Source organism: Lepidothrix coronata, unplaced genomic scaffold (assembly GCF_001604755.1).
Source record: "Lepidothrix coronata isolate B3197 unplaced genomic scaffold, Lepidothrix_coronata-1.0 Scaffold219, whole genome shotgun sequence".
Taxonomy (NCBI): domain Eukaryota; kingdom Metazoa; phylum Chordata; class Aves; order Passeriformes; family Pipridae; genus Lepidothrix; species Lepidothrix coronata.
Genome location: NW_016690399.1, coordinates 405,362 through 423,847, shown reverse-complemented (window position 1 = coordinate 423,847; position 18,486 = coordinate 405,362). Strand labels below are relative to the sequence as shown.

The window sequence follows — 18,486 nt, the reverse complement described above, 5'->3', positions numbered from 1 at the left end:
ATTTCCTTGTGCTGAAAGTAGATGTCCCATTAGCTTAGGAGAAACCTGTCCAGGTATGACAGACTCGTCCCGTGCCCAGGCCTGGGGGAGGCAGCACCTCTCCCAAATCACTGTAAAACTGAGGATGTCATGCTTGCTTTGCCATCTCTGTGCTGAGTTTTCAGAGTATCTGACCATGCTGCTGCCACCGCCGCTGCTTTGTCACCCACCAACACCCACGGGGCTCGAAATTCTCCCTGGCTTCCATCTCTTCCTCACTCCTGTCCTTCTCATCGAGGGCACTGCCCAGGGCTTCTCAGCATGCTGCTCTCCCAGGCCACCCAGAGCAGGATTGGCTGGCAGACAGCATGGGAAGCCTTTGGAAAAACATAATCCGATGCAGATGAGCAGAGCACGGAGCGCTTTTCCACCTGGATTTGTAGCGTAGCTGTTTGAGATGATAGGAAGGGAGGGATCCCTGCTCTTCCCAGAGCTCCAGCTGCCCCTTCCAGAGCAGGATGTGCAAATCACAGGCTGAGAACCGAGTCAGCCGTGGCTGCTCACCCTGTGGGGTGGCTGAGATGTGCCCCAGTCTGACTGAGCAGGACCCCCAGTATGGCTCAGAGCCTTTTCTCAGGGGATCCAGTGTGTTCCTTGGCAGCTCTGCCTGCCTCGATACCAGCACACCCAAGCACTGGGGAGGGTTGCAGGGGCAGCAGGTGACCCAGGTCAGGAGGCATCAGGCTCTGCAGCAAATTGTTCCCATGCCCCTGGCCGAGAAGGGGCCGGAGGATCTCCTGCCTCTCCATCCCCAAAGGTAACGACATTCCCAGCAGAGCCTGGGGGGGTTGGCACAGCCTGACCTGGTGGGAGGGAGGGCTGTGCTGTTGAAGGAACATCATCCACGAGCCATGGGTGGGGAGAGGAGCCGGTGCTTGGCGTTCCCATGCCCGGCTGCACTCTGGGAATGGGGGAGGCCAGACCTCAGGCTGAGAACTTCCAGAGCCGACGTTGTGCCAAGGACGACTCAAGAGTCCTTGAGGTTGGAAAAAGACCTTAAAGATCATCCAGTCCAATTCCTGAAAAGCCTCCCCTGCCTCCCCACATCTGCATATTCCCATCCCCTGCCCCACATCACCATGGTTGGCTGGATCCTGCCCCTTCCCCCCTTTTCTGTTGGAGTTGGTTCCTGATCCCGGCGGGTACTGTGCCATTTGCTGCGTAGGTTCCTCTGGCAGCGTTTGCTCATTCCAAGTCCACTATTGGAATCGCTAACACGCATCTGCTCTTCGGATTTTCCTTTTTGTTTTGCTCTGATTTACACATTGAAAATGGGGCCATCATGGGAACACTCTCATTTTACTGTTTTGTTTTTTTTTTTATTTCCTTGATATTTTCTTTCCTTTTTTTTTTTTTTTTACTTCCAAGGACACAATTTCGAGCCCTGAACTCTTCTCTTCTAACCTCCCTACTTTCATTGCAGATCTTACATTGTAATTTATTTTCTTTTCTTGTTTCTTCTTTCTTATAAAATGCACAACGGTTGTGAATTTTAGTTATTATTAAACGAGATTCTTTTCCTGCTGTCTTGTCTTTTAGGTATGCTCAGCCACCCACCCATCCCTGTTTCCGAGCTGGCTGAACACACAGAGCATCTCAAAGCTAATGATAACCTGAAATTATCCCAAGAGTATGAGGTATGAGCAAGAGTGAGTGCTGTGCATGGGTTTGCAGAGCCAGGAATTGGGGAATTCAGGCAGGCCCTCATCCAAATAAACATTGCTTAGTTTATTTGGATCTGGTTAGTTGAAATTTAAAAGTTATTTATGATTAGAAGTTAATTACTTAGTGCTTCGCTGGGTTCAATTCCCGGTCATAAAAAGAGAGAGGTTTGGTTCATGAGCTGCTCCTGCCCAGGGAGCAGGGGCTGAGCTCCCTTGGAGAAGGGGGATGCAGCTCTGGAAGGTGACTGTGGGATGGGATGGGATGGGATGGGATGGGATGGGATGGGATGGGATGGGATGGGGAGCTGTCCTGGGTCTTCCTGTGTTTGGAGAGGACCAAGCCAAGGAATGTGACACCCAGTGTCAGGCAGCTGAGACGAGCAGGGAGTCCTTCACAGCTGAGCTAAAACTGGGAAAACAGGGTGGGTTTTACCCTCCTTGTGCAGAGGCAGAGCTGGGTGCTGTGGGGCCCTCAGGGTGTGGGAGGCTTCCAGTGCAGAGGGAACACAGGATCATAGAATTCCAGAATGGGTTGGGTTGGAAGGAACCTTAAAGCCCATCCAGTGCCACCCGCTGCCACGGGCAGGGACACCTTTCCCTATCCCAGATTGCTCCAAGCCCAGTCCAACCTGGCCTTGGACACTTCCAGGGATGGGGCAGCCACAGCTTCTCTGTGCCAGGGCCTCCCCACCCTCACAGGGAGAAATTTGTCCCAAATCTCTTCTAAACCTACTCTCAGTTTAAAGCCGTTTCCCCTTGTTTTACCACTCCGTGCCCTTGTAAAAAATGTCTCTCCACTATTGGTTTTGTTGTTGAAAGACGTAAAACGCCCTGATATTTTTAGCCTAATAACTAGTCTAGACTGCCTAGGTCCGTTTGCAGGGGATATTTTCCAAACAAAGGGATGCTTTCTCCCTGCTCCTGAATTCCAGACATCAGCCCATGGGAAGCAGCGCCGTGCTCTCAGCTCTGCACCCCCGGGGCAGGGGGTTACACGTTGGAGAAGGCCTGTTTTGCCCTGCTGGGCTCTCTCCCCCCCACGTTGGGGCGGCACGGGGTGGGCAGCAGCAGCCCGTTAATGGGCTCCATCCAGATTCCAGAGGCTGATTTGCATAATGCCATATCCCAAGTGCCCTGGCTCCGCGCCAGCCCAACCTCCTCCAGTGGGAGAGCCAGAGCTGAACAAACATCGCTAATGAAGTGAAGGCGAGGCATGATTAGAGGGATGGAGAGCAAACAGACACATTACAATAGTATAAATACCCATTAGTTAGGAATTCTCCGCAGCGAGAGCGCACGGGGGAGGGGTTTGGAGGAGGTTTTTTTGGGTGGTTTTGTACCAGCGCTGCCACCACGGGGCCCGGGGAGCTCCAGGGTGGGCACAGACAGGGAGGGCAGAGGGTGCCAGGCAAGGGTCAACCCCTGCCAGCTCAGAGGGATGGATCTGAGACCCTCTCCTGGCAGGGAGAGGGAGAGCAAACAGCAGGAAACAGCTCGGCACGCTCCTGCCAGGCCTCCAATTGAGGCAAACCCCAAGGGCTCTGCAAAATGATGAAGGAATTAAGCCCTTGTTTTATTTAATTCTCTGGCTGAGGATTTAGAGGTAAACGTAATTAACCTAATTTCCATATCTGGGACAGCTGGACTTTAGAGAGAGGAAAAAAAAAAACTACCCACCAAACCTGGCATAAATCACTAGGACAGGCAGAGGGGATTTTTCTCTCCAGTGCATTTCATTGTTTATTCCTTCATCCCTTCTAGGAAAACTCCATGTTGATTGAGTGTCTTAGGGCTGGAGTCCTTACCCTTGCTCTGTGCTGGGAGATGCAATCCTTGCCCTGTGAGCAGGAAGCTGCCTCCTGCCAGGCTCCTGGGGGGTTTTCTCCACCCTTTGAACTGGGACACCTTTTGGGCTGAGTCCTTGTGGTCCCAAGTATTGCTGTCCCTGCTCCATACAGAGCAGCCTGGTCCCTTCCTTTTGCCCATGAGTGATTTTTGATCACAGAATCACAGACTTGTTTGGGTTGGAAGGGACCTTAAACCCATCTCATCCCACCCCCCCTGCCATGGGCAGGGACACCTTCCACTAGATCAAGTGTCCAACCTGGCCTTGGACACTTCCAGGGCTGGGGCAGCCACAGCTTCTCTGGGCAACCTGTGCCAGGGCCTCACCCCCCCCACAGGGAGGAATTTCTTCCCAATTTCCAATTTAAATTACTCTCCTTCAGCTTAAGGCCATTCCCCTTTGTCCTATCTCTACGAGCCCTTGTGAAAAGTCCCTCTCCATCCTTCTTGTAAGCCCCTGTTTCCCCTGATGGTTCATATCCCATTTTTCCACATGGTCATAAACCTTGTCCTGGCTTAAATATCTTCTTCCCCAGTATTAGCACTCACCAAGACACTGGTACATTCCTGCCCTCCTAATCGTGGTGTAGTTTCACCATGCACAGATTTGACCTCTTGATCACTCCCTAAATACCCTGATGTGCTCGTTCCTGTTACCTCCCAGTTCCCAGCTTTTATTGGGGTTGGTAACATGGGGCTGTGACTAACCCAGTGCAGCCTGGAATTGCACTGATGCTTTTGCCACAAGGTTGCATCAAGCCAGAGGGGGAATTACCTCAGATATGCCTCTCTGGGTGGCCAAGGGAGATGGAAAAGGAGCTATGGCACCGGGGCTTTCCCACAGCAAAGCTGGGGGGAACAAACAGTGATCGCTGCGCTCCTCAGCTCTCCAGAGCCACGATGTCCCACGTGGAACCAGGGACTCAGAGCTTGATTTGCTGCTTTGCTCTTCACTGACTCTTCCATTTTCTTTCCCAATTCCTCCAGTCCATTGATCCTGGCCAGCAGTTCACCTGGGAGCACTCCAACCTCGAAGTGAACAAGCCCAAGAACCGCTACGCGAACGTGATCGCCTACGACCACTCGCGCGTCATCCTGCTGCCCATCGAAGGTAAGGAGCGTCCCATGGAGCATCCCTGCTCCCACGAGGTAGTGCTGGGGTGGAGTTGCTGCAGGGAAGCACACCTCACATGCTCTTCTCTCGTCTCTATTTATATTCTTCTCTTAACATCTCCCTGGGAGTTTAGCGAGCAGGAGATACCTCTGTAAACCGAGCGTTTGTTAAATCCCGGTGACTGACATATTCCCTGGAGCTGCAATCCCTCATTTCAAGGGCTGGTTTATCAAGGAACTGTCTTCCCTTTGCTTGGAGATGTCTGTTTGATACGTCTGTGACTAACAGGAAGAATTCAGACCACATAATGCTTTAGAGAGAGCAGGGATGGGGTGGTGGGTGGCAGGGAATGCGGAGTGTGGCTGTACAGGGATGAATGAGAGGTAACACAGGGCTAATTGTACAAATGTGAGTGGCAGCAGCAGCACAGGCAGAGAGATCACTTGATATGCAGCTCTTGCTGCAGCCCTGGCCCCTAAAAGGCTCGGGATAAGAAGGGGTTAGCGTGAGCCTTGTGGGTCATAAATTGTTTCCTGAGCCGCTCCTGTGAGCGATGGTGCAGTCAGAAAATTTACATTAAATTTCACAACTCATGGCTCTTGACAGAGCTGCTCCCGTGCACGCCAGGATAAAAAGGGGCTTGAGATGGAGCTGAACAGGGCACCTGCTTGGGCTGCTGCTGCTGAGATAAAGCTGGAGTTTCACGGGCTCGGGCCGTGGCTGCGCCGCGGGGATAAAGCATTCGAGGCCAGTCTTGCATTGCCAGGAGCTGATCATCGGAGCAGAGAGGATGTGGGATGTCCTGGTAACTGCCTGGTGAATGGAGAGGTTAACTCAGGCACCTTTGTGAGCAGGGAATTGTTGGAATAATCTCCCTCTGCCATGGTATCTCTGAGGGACATGGAGAAGGGGAAGAGCTGGTCCTGAGGCAGCAGCAGAGTGTGGTGACTTGCCAGAAAACTGCACGAATCTGCATTAGTCTGGTCTGCTCTTAGAGGGCTTTAAGTGTTTCTCCTTGTGAAGCTGACTGTGTTCTGGCTTGGTTTAATTCTGAGATTAATATTGTATGAGCCAAGGAAAGCAGAGGCTTTAAAAAGTTGCCTTGTCATTCAAGGGAAAGGAGAAGAACACAAGTGTAGGAGTGAAGGACACTTGGGCTGGTCTTGGATCACGGGGTTGGATGCAGGCAGCAGTCCCAGCTCTGCCCAGGGGCTCTGTGAGGGACCAGTGGTGCAAATATGATGGGCCAAGGTTGAATTTTCAAGCATCTGAGAGGTTCTGACATGCCTTGGCTGGTGTGCTCCTTCCTACCAGGCTCTATTTTATGCTCAGGGCTGGAAGATGAAAGGAGCTGGAGGAATCAATTCTTGCTTTCTCTTTGTTTTAAATCTGGATTTGTCAAGGCTGCAGAACATCACCGGCTGCTTGGTCAGGAAGAAGCAGCAGCTTTACTTGTGTGACTCCTCTGAAGCTGGGCCTGTCACACAGCAGAGCATTGCAGGAGCTCGTGGCCACCCATCTTAAATCACAGAGTGGACCCGAGGGGGCTGGAGAGGAGATTAATTCCGGAAGCTCTGCCTTGATACATTCCTGCCTCCCTTCCCTCCTGAAACTTCAGACTGGGAGGGAATGGGGGCAGGGAACCCTGCAGAAATTTAATCAAAAGCCCTCTCTCCCAGCAGCTGAAATGCTGAGTGCCCTTGAGGACTGGCAGGCGGTCCCTGGGTTTGCACCTCGCCAGCAGCACCGGTGCCTTTTGCTGCGGCCCAGTTTTGTGTTGGTGCTGCTCCCCACCCTTGGCTCCCCTCGAGACAGGAGGGAAGGGCTCTGCACCGAGTTAATCACGGCTTAGCAGATCCTGCCAGCCTTGCCAGCCACTCAGCTGGAATTAGGAACGGGCCAAACCACCCACCAGCTCCGTGCCAGGCGCAGCTCTCTGGAGCTGAACCTGAGCAGCACTGCTTGCCAGGGTCCATTTTAACTTCAGAGCAGCTTTCTCCTGCCGTGTCCCAATCACCCTCTTCACTCTGGCAGTGCCTCCTGCTCATCCCAAACCCTCAAGCAAGGACCCAGGCGAGCAGCTGTAACTCAATAGCCTGTAACTCATGCGAGTAGAAAAAAAACCCCACTCCTAAAAATGACAACGGGCAATTTACAGTGAGTCAAAGCCTGTAATTTCAAATCCTTCACTGTCTGAATCAAGCCTGGTTTTATTCCTTGCTCTGTCCAGCTGTAGCTCTCTGCCTGCTATTGAGTTATGGACCACACAGTCATCGACCAGGTGCGTTTGGTGCCTGGGCTCGGGGCGTGCTGGGACAAGGACTTGGGTTTGTCCTGTTGGAGGCCATTGCAGCAGGAGCCCTGGGCCAGGACCTTGCTCCTGTTGGCCACAGCAGCAGTAGAAAGCCCATGATTTCAAGGCTTGATATTCAATCTCTTTAATATCTTTTGCAAGGAGTTGCTTGTCTCCCTGCAATGCAGGAGCTCGAGCTGGGAAAAACACACCAAGAGCCCGTTTCTCCCAGCTCTGATTCTGACCCACCAAGCCAAGAAGGTGCTCCTGCAGGGGAATTCTAACAACATCCCTGCAAAGATTTCATGCTTCCAGCTGTATGAGGTCCCGTGCAGTTCCCTGATTTTCTTGGTTTCACCCAGGAATTGTGGGCAGTGATTACATCAACGCCAACTACATCGATGGCTACAGGAAGCAGAACGCCTACATTGCCACTCAGGGGCCTCTGCCAGAGACCTTTGGAGACTTCTGGAGGATGGTGTGGGAGCAGCGTTCAGCTACTATTGTTATGATGACTAAGCTGGAGGAGAAATCACGGGTAAGATGCATGAGAGGGATGACTGGTTAGTCATAATCCTGGGGGATTGGAGGGGAGAGTTGGGGAACAGCAAATCCCTTTGATGTGCAGCCAGTGGGGGATTTCTGCCTGCTTTGCCAGCACCCTGAAAGTTCAGTGATTCATTGCTTTTTAAAAAACAAACCATCCACCCTGGAAAGCTGCAGCCTCCTTTGCAACTCCAGGAGAAGATCCCGTTGCCTGCTCCGTAGTTCTGTCTCGGAGTTAATCGTGTGGCAAGTTTCACATCAGTTCTCTTGTTTAACAAGCCCAAGTACATTCCCTCTAATCTTCAGGATCATTCCAGTCTGTTGTCCATGGGATTGATGTGGCATCAAAGCCTGTGCTTAGTTCAGTGGGAGCTTTTCCTCCTGGGTCTGTCCCTGTCCTGGTGCTCTGGAAAGACATTTCTTGCACCTCCTCTTCCCTTCGCCACCCGTATCCATCAGGGCAGTTTGGGATTGAGCTTCCCCAGCAGCGAAGGGTTTGTCCCAGCACTGAGCCATCCCTCCTGTCTTCCAGATAAAGTGTGACCAGTACTGGCCAGGCCGAGGCACGGACACCTACGGGATGATCCAGGTGACGCTGCTGGACACCATCGAGCTGGCCACATTCTGCGTCCGGACGTTCTCCCTTCACAAGGTGAGCTTGCTCCTGCTCCCGTTTTTCCCTGGAGGTGGGCTGTGGCACACTCCTCGCACACCCTACGGGCAGGTGTGGGGGTGCAGGTACCCCCCCTGACCCCTGGTGCTCCTCTGTCCCTGCAGAACGGCTCCAGTGAGAAGCGGGAGGTGCGGCAGTTCCAGTTCACGGCGTGGCCCGACCACGGTGTTCCCGAGTATCCCACCCCCTTCCTGGCTTTCCTGAGACGGGTGAAAACCTGCAACCCCCCCGACGCTGGTCCCATCGTGGTGCACTGCAGGTACCAGTTCCCTTCACCTGGCTCTTGCACAGGGCCACCTGTGAGGGAGGCAGAAGTTTGGGAGGGTGTGGATTTGCTCCTGGCAAGAGCGTCCTGTGAGGATTCCCAGGCAGCATCTGAGGAGGATACCTGGGGATTCCATTGAGCAAAGCATTTCCCGAAATGGTGAGGGGTGTAGTTGGCAACAAACCACCTGGATCAAGTGTCCAAGGCCAGGTTGGACAGGGCTTGGAGCAACCTGGTCTAGTGTCAGGTATGTCCTCCTGTTCCTGCCCAGGGCAGGGAGTGGAACAGGAGGAGCTTTAAGGTCCCTTCCAACCTAAGCCATTCTGGGGTTTGATGGTCTTGTTAAGCAGTGGGAGGTGCCCGGTGCTGTACTAGTGTCTGATTCTGCGTGCTGGGGTTATTTGAGGTCACAGTGGGAAAGGAGGAGGATCAGGTGTGACCTCTGAGCTGTGTGGGGTGCTGGGGAGGCAGAGCTGCCTCAGCTGTCCAAGGCAGAGCTGGCAGTGATTGACAGGGGGTTTCTGAGCGCTGCAGCCACTGTGATAATGCCAAGCTGAAGGCAGGTAGAATTCCCTAATTCAATTTACAACCCAATGAAGCCTCAGTGCAGATAAATCCCTGTGTTCCTCAGGAGGATGTGGAGGAGCCTGCGGGTTCCTCAGCACTCAGGGAAGCTCTGAGTTGTGCAGGCTGCTGGGGAAGCTAATCCTGCCTCTGCTAGAGGATGCCACTCAAACAGTCTTTGTGAGTGGGCAACTTATCACTGCCCTTGCAGATGGCAATTGTTGTGCACCTCTGAATATGAATAAAGAGGAGCTGTCAGTTCACAACCAGCTCCCAGATCAGCTGCTAAATTCTTGCCAAAGCTCCAGTCACCTGCTTGGTTCAGGTGTTAGGCAGTCTAATTAACAGAGATCAAGGGGGCTCCATAAAGAAAGGGACAGCACTGGAATGGTAAAAGGAAACCCTTTATTAGCAGTGGCACAGGCACAGAGCACTGAGCCCTGCTGGGGTGCAAATGCTGTTACACACAGGTCTGATGTTACCCCGATGCACAAAAACGTTTAGGAAGAGAGGTGACGTGTGTTACTCGTTACCACATCAGTGCTTTCTCAGCTGCTCAGAGATCTGAGTGATTAAAGAGGCTTTTTCAGCCTTTACATCGTGCCAGCCCTTTGCTCAAGCCTCGAGCCCCAGCTCGAGCTGGCACAGCTGTGTGTGCCCAGGGTGTCACAGATGAGGAGACACGGGCAGAGCAGTGTGGAGGGGCAGAGGCACCTCACCAGAGGCAGTTTGTCCTCTCGCAGCCTGTCCTTGGGTGACATAAAAGCTGAGTTTGGGAAGTGTTGGCCACACTGAGCTGCTCAAAGCAAACCTCTGCACGTCACAAACTCCTTGGGGCTGAGCCCAAGTGCTGCTGTGTGGGGCAGAGGGGCCTCTCCATCCTCTGGTCTGTCCCAGCAGCCCCTCCCTGCTGGTGTGGCAGCACTGGCCTGAGCAGAGCTCAGGTAAATGGGGTTTTAGGTTCCAGTGCAGGCTTTCCTGGCCCCAGTGCAGCACTGTGCTCACACACCAGAGTGACACAGAGCAGCGGTGACTTTGGTGTCACCACTGTCCTCTCCAAACCCTCCAACAGGGTGTTTCTAAACTGGATCAAGAGCAGCACATTGAGGTGACTGGGCAGGGACACTCCCAGCACCAGTTCCAGCCAACAAGTTCCTTTAATTCAACAAAAATCATCCTGTGGCTGAACCCACACCCACAGAATCTCCTGAGTTGGAAGGGACCCACAAGGATCGTCAAGTCCAACTCCTGGCCCTGCACAGGAAAGCCCCAAACCCCCACCATTCTTGGCTGGTTGGCCAGGATTTCCTTTGCCTCAGCCCATCACCAGCTGTTTGCCAGGGCTGTGGTTCCTTCCTAATCACCAAATGTGTTTGCTGGTCGCCCTCTGCCTCGTGCATCTGCTTGTACCCTGCGTTTGTGGCAGTGGGAAGATCCTTGCTCATGGGCGGGGTGACCTTCTGATGTGGTTTGAAGGTGGCTCCCTGCCAAGTCCCCAAACCTCACCACAAGACTCTCCCCCCCAAGCAAGGGAGAAGAGGAAAAAAAACCAAGAGAACCAAAACGAGAGAGACACAGCTAAAGCAATATATATAAATATATTTCCACTTATATTACAGTTATATACAATTGAAATGTATATACCATTTCAAAAGGAAAAGGGAAAGGGAAGGGGGGAAGGGAAAAAGGAACACAAACAAAATAAAATATACACAATCAACAGCCCAAGATCTAGCAACTAAAAGAATTAGCAAAAGAATATCTTACTACTCTCCTTGGGACAGCAGAAAGTAGTGCTGGAACAACCTCTGTCTCCCAGGGTTGGCAAGGCCTTACCAGGCCTCATTCCCCAACATGACAGACTCAACAGCAGGGAAACCCACACCCTCAGAGCCAAGGGAAGGAAAGAGAGTGAAGGCCTTTCCTCCTTTTTTCTTATACCCTGGCTTACGTAAAAATCATAGGGAATACCGGGTAAATCTGGGCACTTCCTTGGTTACAAACTGGTCACCAAGGAAGGCCCAGACCGAACTACCACACTTCTGAGCGGCAGAATAATCCACCCCTTCATCCCTCCCCTCTCGTCCCCAGCGCGGGCGTCGGGCGGACCGGCTGCTTCATCGTCATCGATGCCATGCTGGAGAGGATCAAACATGAGAAGACGGTGGACATTTACGGGCACGTCACTCTCATGAGGTCCCAGCGCAACTACATGGTGCAGACGGAGGACCAGTACAGCTTCATCCACGATGCCTTGCTCGAGGCCGTCGCCTGCGGCAACACCGAGGTCCCCGCTCGGAACCTCTACAGCTACATCCAGAAACTGGCCCAGATCGAAGCCAGGGAGCACGTGACGGGCATGGAGCTGGAGTTCAAGGTAAGGGGTGCTGGGTGGGGGCAGCAGTGGCTGGGGAGGGCTCAGTATTCCCCACTGGCACTCAGGCAGAGCAGACACGGAACCTTTATGGGGCTGATGGGAACTTTCTGGTTCCGTGTTAGAGGTAATTACTTTCCTGAGCTGAGCTGCTGCAGTTCCCGGGGGAGAGCTGCCTGTCACTGCCCGAGGCTCCTCTGGTCATTTCCAATCGAGATTGAATTTGCTCCCTCTTAAATTGTGCTTTTTTAACCAGTTGGGTTTTTTATTATTATTCTAAAAGTTTTGCTTGAGGGAAAGGGCTCAGACTCTGTCCCCACCCCCTGAAAAAAACAAAAACCCACAAGAGGCGGTGGAACAGGGAGGGGCAGTTAGGGAGGGGTCAGGAGAAGAGCAAGGCTGAGGGGATGGTTGTGCTCTCTGTGCCCTCAGCGCCTGGCCAACTCCAAAGCCCACACCTCCCGCTTCATCAGCGCCAACCTCCCCTGCAACAAGTTCAAGAACCGCCTTGTGAACATCATGCCCTACGAGACCACCCGGGTGTGCCTGCAGCCCATCCGGGGCGTGGAGGGCTCCGACTACATCAACGCCAGCTTCATCGACGGCTACAGGTACCTCCTGCCCCGGGGCTGTCCTCTGATGGGCTGTCTGAGCCCTGGGGATGGGGCTGGACTGGGGTTTAACACTTGGTCTGTTCTGTGTCAGCAGTGCAGTGCCACAGGAAAATTCCCACCCCCCCTCCAAATCCAGCCTGCTGATCCAGCTTTTTCCCCCCCGTGTGGTCTTAAATTACCGATCCCCCGAAGCAACTCAGCCCTTCTCCAGCTGCAGGTCCTAAACTCAGAGTGGCAGTGAGGGGTGGGGTTTGCCTCTGGGAGGTTTCTAAGTGTGGATTAGTCTTTTCATGACCAGTTTGTGATCTGGGGCAGTTTCATTATGTTTGCAATGCTGAGAGCTGCCCCCAGGCAGCACAGCCCTGTGCTCCAGCCCTCCAGGGCTGGGTTTGGAGCCCAGAGGCAACAAAGCAACCCCATGTGCAGGTTCCCTCACGTGCTGGCCCAGGCTGTGGCACCAGGGTTAGGGCAGCTCCATGGCTGGTGATTGGATTCTTGATGCTCTTCAGGCCCAGAAAACGTGGATTCTAGTTCATGGAATCAATCCCAGAATGGTTTGGGTTGGAAGAGACCTTAAAGATCATCCTGTTTCACCCCCTGCCATGGGCAGGGACACCTTCCACTATCCCAAGTTGCTCCAAGCCCTGTCCAACCTGGCCTTGAACACTTCCAGGGATGAGGAGTCCACAACCTCTCCAGTTTCAGGGGAGGAACCCCTCCAGATCCTGGTTCCAGGAACCTCCTTGCTAGTTCCAGTTCCTCCACAACCTCTCCAGTTCCCAGTTCCAGGAATCCAGAATCAAGCATGTTACACCCTTTTCCTTGTAGGGCACCATGGTGGAGTGAGCTCAATTTACCCCTTGGAAATGATATTTAGGGAAAGCTTCACCACAGGCTCTTTTTTTTTGACCATTAGCACCAAAGACACCCACAGCCCTTTCGACCTCGCACTGTTCCAGTTCTTCCCCAGCCTTGCCATGCCTTTCCCGAAGCTCCTGCCCGGGCAGTTCTGCCCTCCCTTGACCCTCTCCTTGCTCTGGGCTCTCCCCCAGGCAGCAGAAGGCCTACATTGCCACCCAGGGGCCGCTGGCAGAGACCACCGAGGATTTCTGGCGGATGCTGTGGGAGAACAACTCCACCATCGTCGTGATGCTGACGAAGCTTCGCGAGATGGGGCGGGTGAGTGGGGGCCGGGGGGGCGCAGGGTTGGGGACAGTCCTGCAGGACAAGGACTAACAGGGACCTGTCTTGGCCCCGGGCAGGAAAAGTGCCATCAGTACTGGCCCGCGGAGCGCTCGGCACGGTACCAGTACTTCGTCGTGGATCCCATGGCAGAGTACAACATGCCCCAGTACATCCTGCGGGAATTCAAGGTCACGGATGCCAGGGTGAGTGCTGGGATGGAGCCATGAGAGTCTGAGATGCCAGGGAGCAGTCTGAACCCCTGCAGTGGGGGAGGGGGCTGGCACAAAACACGGGGTTCGGTGGGTTCGACTCCTTAAAGAAAGGCTGAGGTGAAAATGCTTTCCCTGGGAAAGTCTGGGATTATTAAGGGAGGAGAATTTACAGAATATCCTGGTTGGAAGGGACCCACAAGGATCATCGAGTCCAACTCCTGGCCCTGCACAGGAGAAGGTGGGGGTCAGCCTCTTTTCCCAGGGAACCAGTGGCAGGATGAAAGGAAAACAGCCTCAAGCTGCACCAGGGGAGGCTCAGGTTGGACATCAGGAGGAATTTCTTCATGGAGAGAGTGGTCAGGCACTGGAACAGGCTGCCCAGGGAGGTGGTGGAGTCCCCATCCCTGGAGGTGTCCAAGGAAGGAATGGATGTGGCATTCGGTGCTCTGGGCTGGGAGACAAGGTGGGAATCAGTCACAGCTTGGACTCGATGACCTTGGAGGTCTTTTCCAACCTCAGTGATCCTGTGAGAACCCCAAGAATCCCACTGTGTGCCCGAGAGCTCAGCTGTGATGAGGACCAGAACACACACACAGACACAGATTGTGCTTGACTATTTGTTCTCACAAATTGAAAGTAGTTTCTAAGCTCTCCCACAGTTGTGAGTCACTTTGTTAGAGGCGTGCCCAGCTTCTGGGTTTGCTTGAGATGAAAGCAGAAAATATTTCCCCCAAAAAACTAATAAAAACCTTGCAAAGGATTCTCTGCCCCCTACAGAAAATGTGCACTTGTCTGGCTGTCATTCATGTTCAAAGGAACACATTCACTCCAATAATCTTCGATTTGCTGTCGGATTTCTCATCCAAAGGAACATTTCAATACCTCCTCAAATTTGTTTAGCAAATCTAACCCTCCCTCTCACAAGCAGAGCCATTGCTTTTGAGGTTGTCAAGAGTATTCCAGAACCTGATAATTCAATTTGCAAGGTTGAGAAGGAGGATGCCTCATCAGTCCTCGTAGAACAAGATTTATCTTCCTGTCAGCTGTAATTCTGACACTGTGGCAACGCTTTGTGAAGATTGATAGAGAGGCCATCACCTCACCTTGAATGTTCCCTCGCTGAAGACTCCATCTGGGCTGTCTGCAGTGGTCAGAGCTTTCAGCACCTGCCAGGATATGGATCTGTGCTGACAGGCCGACTCTGGGAATGTCAACTGCAACATAAGCAGCTTCATCATGGTGGATCTGGATAATAAATACGGGTGCACTTGGCCAGAACACAGACTTGGCTCAACTTCTTGTGCCCTTTAACAAACTAGGAAGGAATTTTTTTTTTTTTTTTTTTTTTTTTTTGCCTTTTCTGTTTGTTCTCCCAACCCCAGGATGTTTTAAAACTATTCCTGTTTTCTCCCCCAGGACGGTCAGTCACGGACTGTTCGGCAGTTCCAGTTCACTGACTGGCCAGAACAGGGTGTGCCAAAATCAGGAGAAGGTTTTATCGACTTCATTGGACAGGTACACAAGACCAAGGAGCAGTTTGGCCAGGATGGCCCCATCTCTGTCCACTGCAGGTAAGCAGGTGCAAATGGGAACACCTCGTTCATCTGGGGATGCAAAAGGAATTAAAATCCAGATATCTTCCCCCCTTTCCCACCCCATCCTTGCAGGCAGATTTCTCGGGGGTGTCAGGGCCAGACACTTGTTTCTGCCACCCAGATTCATTTCCCTTCAGCCCTGGGCACTGCCCACAAGGCTTTTGAACCTTTATATTTAGAGGAGAGGTATGAAATGCTGGTACTCTGGAGGAGATGGGAACTTTAGTGTTACATATATAATGTATGTAACATATATAATATTTAACCTGCAAAATCAGATATATTTTTTTACCACTTTCAGCCCAGTTCTGCACCACTAATGCTTGCTGACAGCAAGAATCTTTTACCTCCCTACCCATGGGCAGGAGAGGACAATCCATTCTTCAGAATATTTAATTTTAATATTACATATTAGTAATAATGTTCCCACTGAACACTGTTTACCACTACCCAAAGCTTTTAATTTATTTTTTTCTGTTTACCACTCCCCAAAGCTTTTAATTTTTTTTTTTTATTATTCCACTTTCTCAAACTTTTTTTGGGTCACACTCTGGCTATTTCTGGATATTTATCCCGGAGGACTGACCCTCCACTTCCAACATGTTCCCAAGGCACAGCTGAACCCTACCCCAACCTTGGGGTTTACAGGAACATTTGAGCATTGTAACATACAATTCCCTGGGTTTTTCCCTGCCATTCCTGCAGCGCTGGCGTGGGCAGGACCGGAGTGTTCATCACCCTGAGCATCGTCCTGGAGCGGATGCGCTACGAGGGGGTTGTAGATATTTTCCAGACTGTAAAGATGCTGCGAACACAACGACCTGCGATGGTGCAAACAGAGGTGAGCGGGGTGGGGACCCCGCCCTGGGCTGCCCTGGCCAAGCCCAGAGTGCTTCCTGCCTTTGGAATCATGGAATGGGTTGGGTTGGGAGGGACCTCAAAGCCCATCCCGTGTGCAGGGACACCTTCCACTAGACCACGTTGTTCCGAGCCCTGTCCAGCTGTTACCAAACAGCTCCTGATTTTAAACTAAATTACTTAATAAATGCAAATTCCTATTGCTCTAAAGCCTCTTAAAGATTTTCCTCCCAGCCTGGCAGCCTCAGTTCTTATCTCATCCCCACCTCTGGAGTGTGGGGGGACTCACCTGCCCCCAAGCCCAGCCCACCCTGGCTGTGGGGAGATGTTTGGTGCCTGAGAGACTCAGAAAGGGCAGGGCTGGGCTGGGCTTTCCTCTCCCAGGAGAATCAGGGAGGTTCCTGCTCAGCTTTGTGCTGTCTGGAAAGCAGGACAGGGATCCCAAGGAGCCATTTCCCACCTCTGAAGCCAGTTCTCTTTGCTCTTGGCAGGATGAATACCAGTTCTGTTACCAGGCAGCTCTGGAGTATCTGGGAAGTTTTGATCACTATGCAACATAAAAAGCCATCGTTGTGCAGACTCTACCAACCACTTCAGTCCTGGAAGGCCTCTTCTGACCCAGGAGGAGCGCTTGAACTTACAAAACTGACTCAGAAGAAGTACCTTTTCATCTGGACAATGCATCGGGGAGCAGGGGGGAGGATTGGAAGGAACACCCCTTCGGGAACTCCATGGTGTAACCTGGCCCGCCCAGAGGCAGCTCGGGAGGTGCTTGAGGGGCTGCTTGAAGTGGTGAACTGCTCTTGTTACCTCAAGTGGTGTTCGCTGTGGAGGACGTGTGGACGTGGTGAAAACAGATCCAAAAGCTAAAAAACACGCCTTGGGAAACGTTTCTGCTGGAGAAGGGAAGGAAAAACAAACAAAACAAAAAAAAAAACAACAAAACGACTTTGGTTACATCATTAGAGTTCAGTTTATTTACTAATATAGTTGGCAGTCTTTAAAGGAAGTCACTTGCAGAATTGAAGGTGTTCTGTGAAAGAAAAGGAACTTAAATCTCAACACTTGGGCAAACTTAGGGTCAGGAGTTCTTCTAGCTGGAGTCTTAATAACCTCAGCATCAGCACTGGGAGGATTCTGGGCTTGCAGGCACCTTGCAAACAGCACCCACGGAATGCCCCTGCCACGCCAGAGGTTTTATAGCTCACATTTTGAATACTTGGAACATTCCTCATTTCTTCTAATTCCAAAATTTATTTTTTAGGATATTTAAAAGGATGGAGAAAGAGAAATATCAAACCCCAGAGCTGGCTGGGTGGGGTGGCCCCCTCCCCTGGCACAGTGGTGGGACCTGGGCTGGGGTCACTGACTGCTGGCTCTGGTCCCCTTTCCAGCACATCTGGCTTTCCTTGGAGCAGGATGGGACACCCCAGGAAGAAAGGCAGCCCCTTCCCCAGGCTCTTTGCACATTCACCCCCCTCCATTCCTGCTGTGAGCAGCTGTGCCCCCCCCTCAGTTCCTGCTGGGAGCATCCCCCTGCCAGGAGCCCCAGAAACGCCCTGAAAGGAATTTATTTCCAATAAATTTATTTCCAGTATCCAAGTGGTTCTTGCTGCCAGCCCCTCACCTCTGGGAGCCATGGGGAGCTACTCTCAGGACTATCCCAGTACCACATCACAGCTCCCACTCCCACCTTGGCACAGCTCCCACCGTGCTCCCAGTCCCACATTATCCCCTGGCACAGCTCCCAACGTGCCCCAGCTGTAAAAGAACTGGGAAAGATCCAGGAAGGTGCATCCAATGGCAAATACTGTGAGTGGCTTTCTTTAAAGTATCGATGTAACTGTAACAAGTGACATTACCTTTTTTTTTTTTTTAAATAGTGTATTTTTTCCTTTTTTTTTTTAAGAAAAAAAAGACAAAGAATATCAGTCAATGAATTTAAAAGAAAAAATTTGCTTATTTGTTCATATTATGTTCAAAGACAGTCTATTTTTTCACTGTAGAAATGTTACGTGTAATGGCTGTGATATATAAAAAAATGCAGTGCAAATTGCTACTTCTACATATTGCTTTTCTACCATTTAAAAGGTTTAACTTGCTCATGTAAGAACAAAATGTCCTTTCCGGATTTTTTATTTTTTTTTTGTATTTTTATGGGTTCCTTCGTTTCCAGTCACAGACATATCCCAGGGAAGGGTGGGAGGAGCAGCAGGTGTAAGAGGTGGTGGCAGTGCCAATTCCCTCCCCTTCAGCTGTGGCCACGCAGGGCCAGGGCTGAACTGGGAGATTCAGCAGCACCAGTGGCTTTATGAGGACTGGTGAGACTTTCTTTTGGAGCCTTGACACCCATCAGGGGTTTTAACATCACAGGTGTATTGCCCAGGTCTCTGTCTCTGTGCTGGGTGTAGCTGAAATGCTCTTCCAGGAGTTTTCCTGCACAGAGGACAGGATTTCTGGGAAAACACCCACTGCCTGGAGCTCTGCTTGCCTCTGACTTTTCCCTTGTTTTTTTTTTTTATTATTTTTATAGAAGGGGTAATCATGGCCATCAAGTGCTGCCCAGAAACCCCCACACAACCCATTTCCTGTCTTTAACCCAAAAAAAAAAAAAAAAAAAAAAAAAAAAAAAAAAAAAAAAAAAC

At 51.7% G+C, this 18,486-nt stretch overlaps 1 protein-coding gene across 15 annotated transcripts in view; it reads left to right on the top strand.

Moving 5' to 3' along the window:
- The window catches only part of PTPRS (protein tyrosine phosphatase, receptor type S), a 163,966-nt gene extending 145,484 nt beyond the window's left edge, over positions 1 to 18,482 (top strand). For all 15 annotated transcript variants that reach the window (XM_017833647.1, XM_017833642.1, XM_017833641.1 and 12 more), the window contains 12 exons: positions 1,579 to 1,676; positions 4,536 to 4,659; positions 7,318 to 7,493; positions 8,034 to 8,153; positions 8,279 to 8,433; positions 11,095 to 11,380; positions 11,810 to 11,988; positions 13,044 to 13,170; positions 13,254 to 13,379; positions 14,805 to 14,959; positions 15,689 to 15,824; positions 16,333 to 18,482. In XM_017833647.1, coding sequence (XP_017689136.1) covers positions 1,579 to 1,676; positions 4,536 to 4,659; positions 7,318 to 7,493; positions 8,034 to 8,153; positions 8,279 to 8,433; positions 11,095 to 11,380; positions 11,810 to 11,988; positions 13,044 to 13,170; positions 13,254 to 13,379; positions 14,805 to 14,959; positions 15,689 to 15,824; positions 16,333 to 16,401 — 1,751 coding nt within the window. In that variant the 3' untranslated portion in view covers positions 16,402 to 18,482. The remainder of the gene's footprint in view (positions 1 to 1,578; positions 1,677 to 4,535; positions 4,660 to 7,317; positions 7,494 to 8,033; positions 8,154 to 8,278; positions 8,434 to 11,094; positions 11,381 to 11,809; positions 11,989 to 13,043; positions 13,171 to 13,253; positions 13,380 to 14,804; positions 14,960 to 15,688; positions 15,825 to 16,332) is intronic.
- The last annotated feature ends 4 nt before the right edge of the window (positions 18,483 to 18,486 follow it).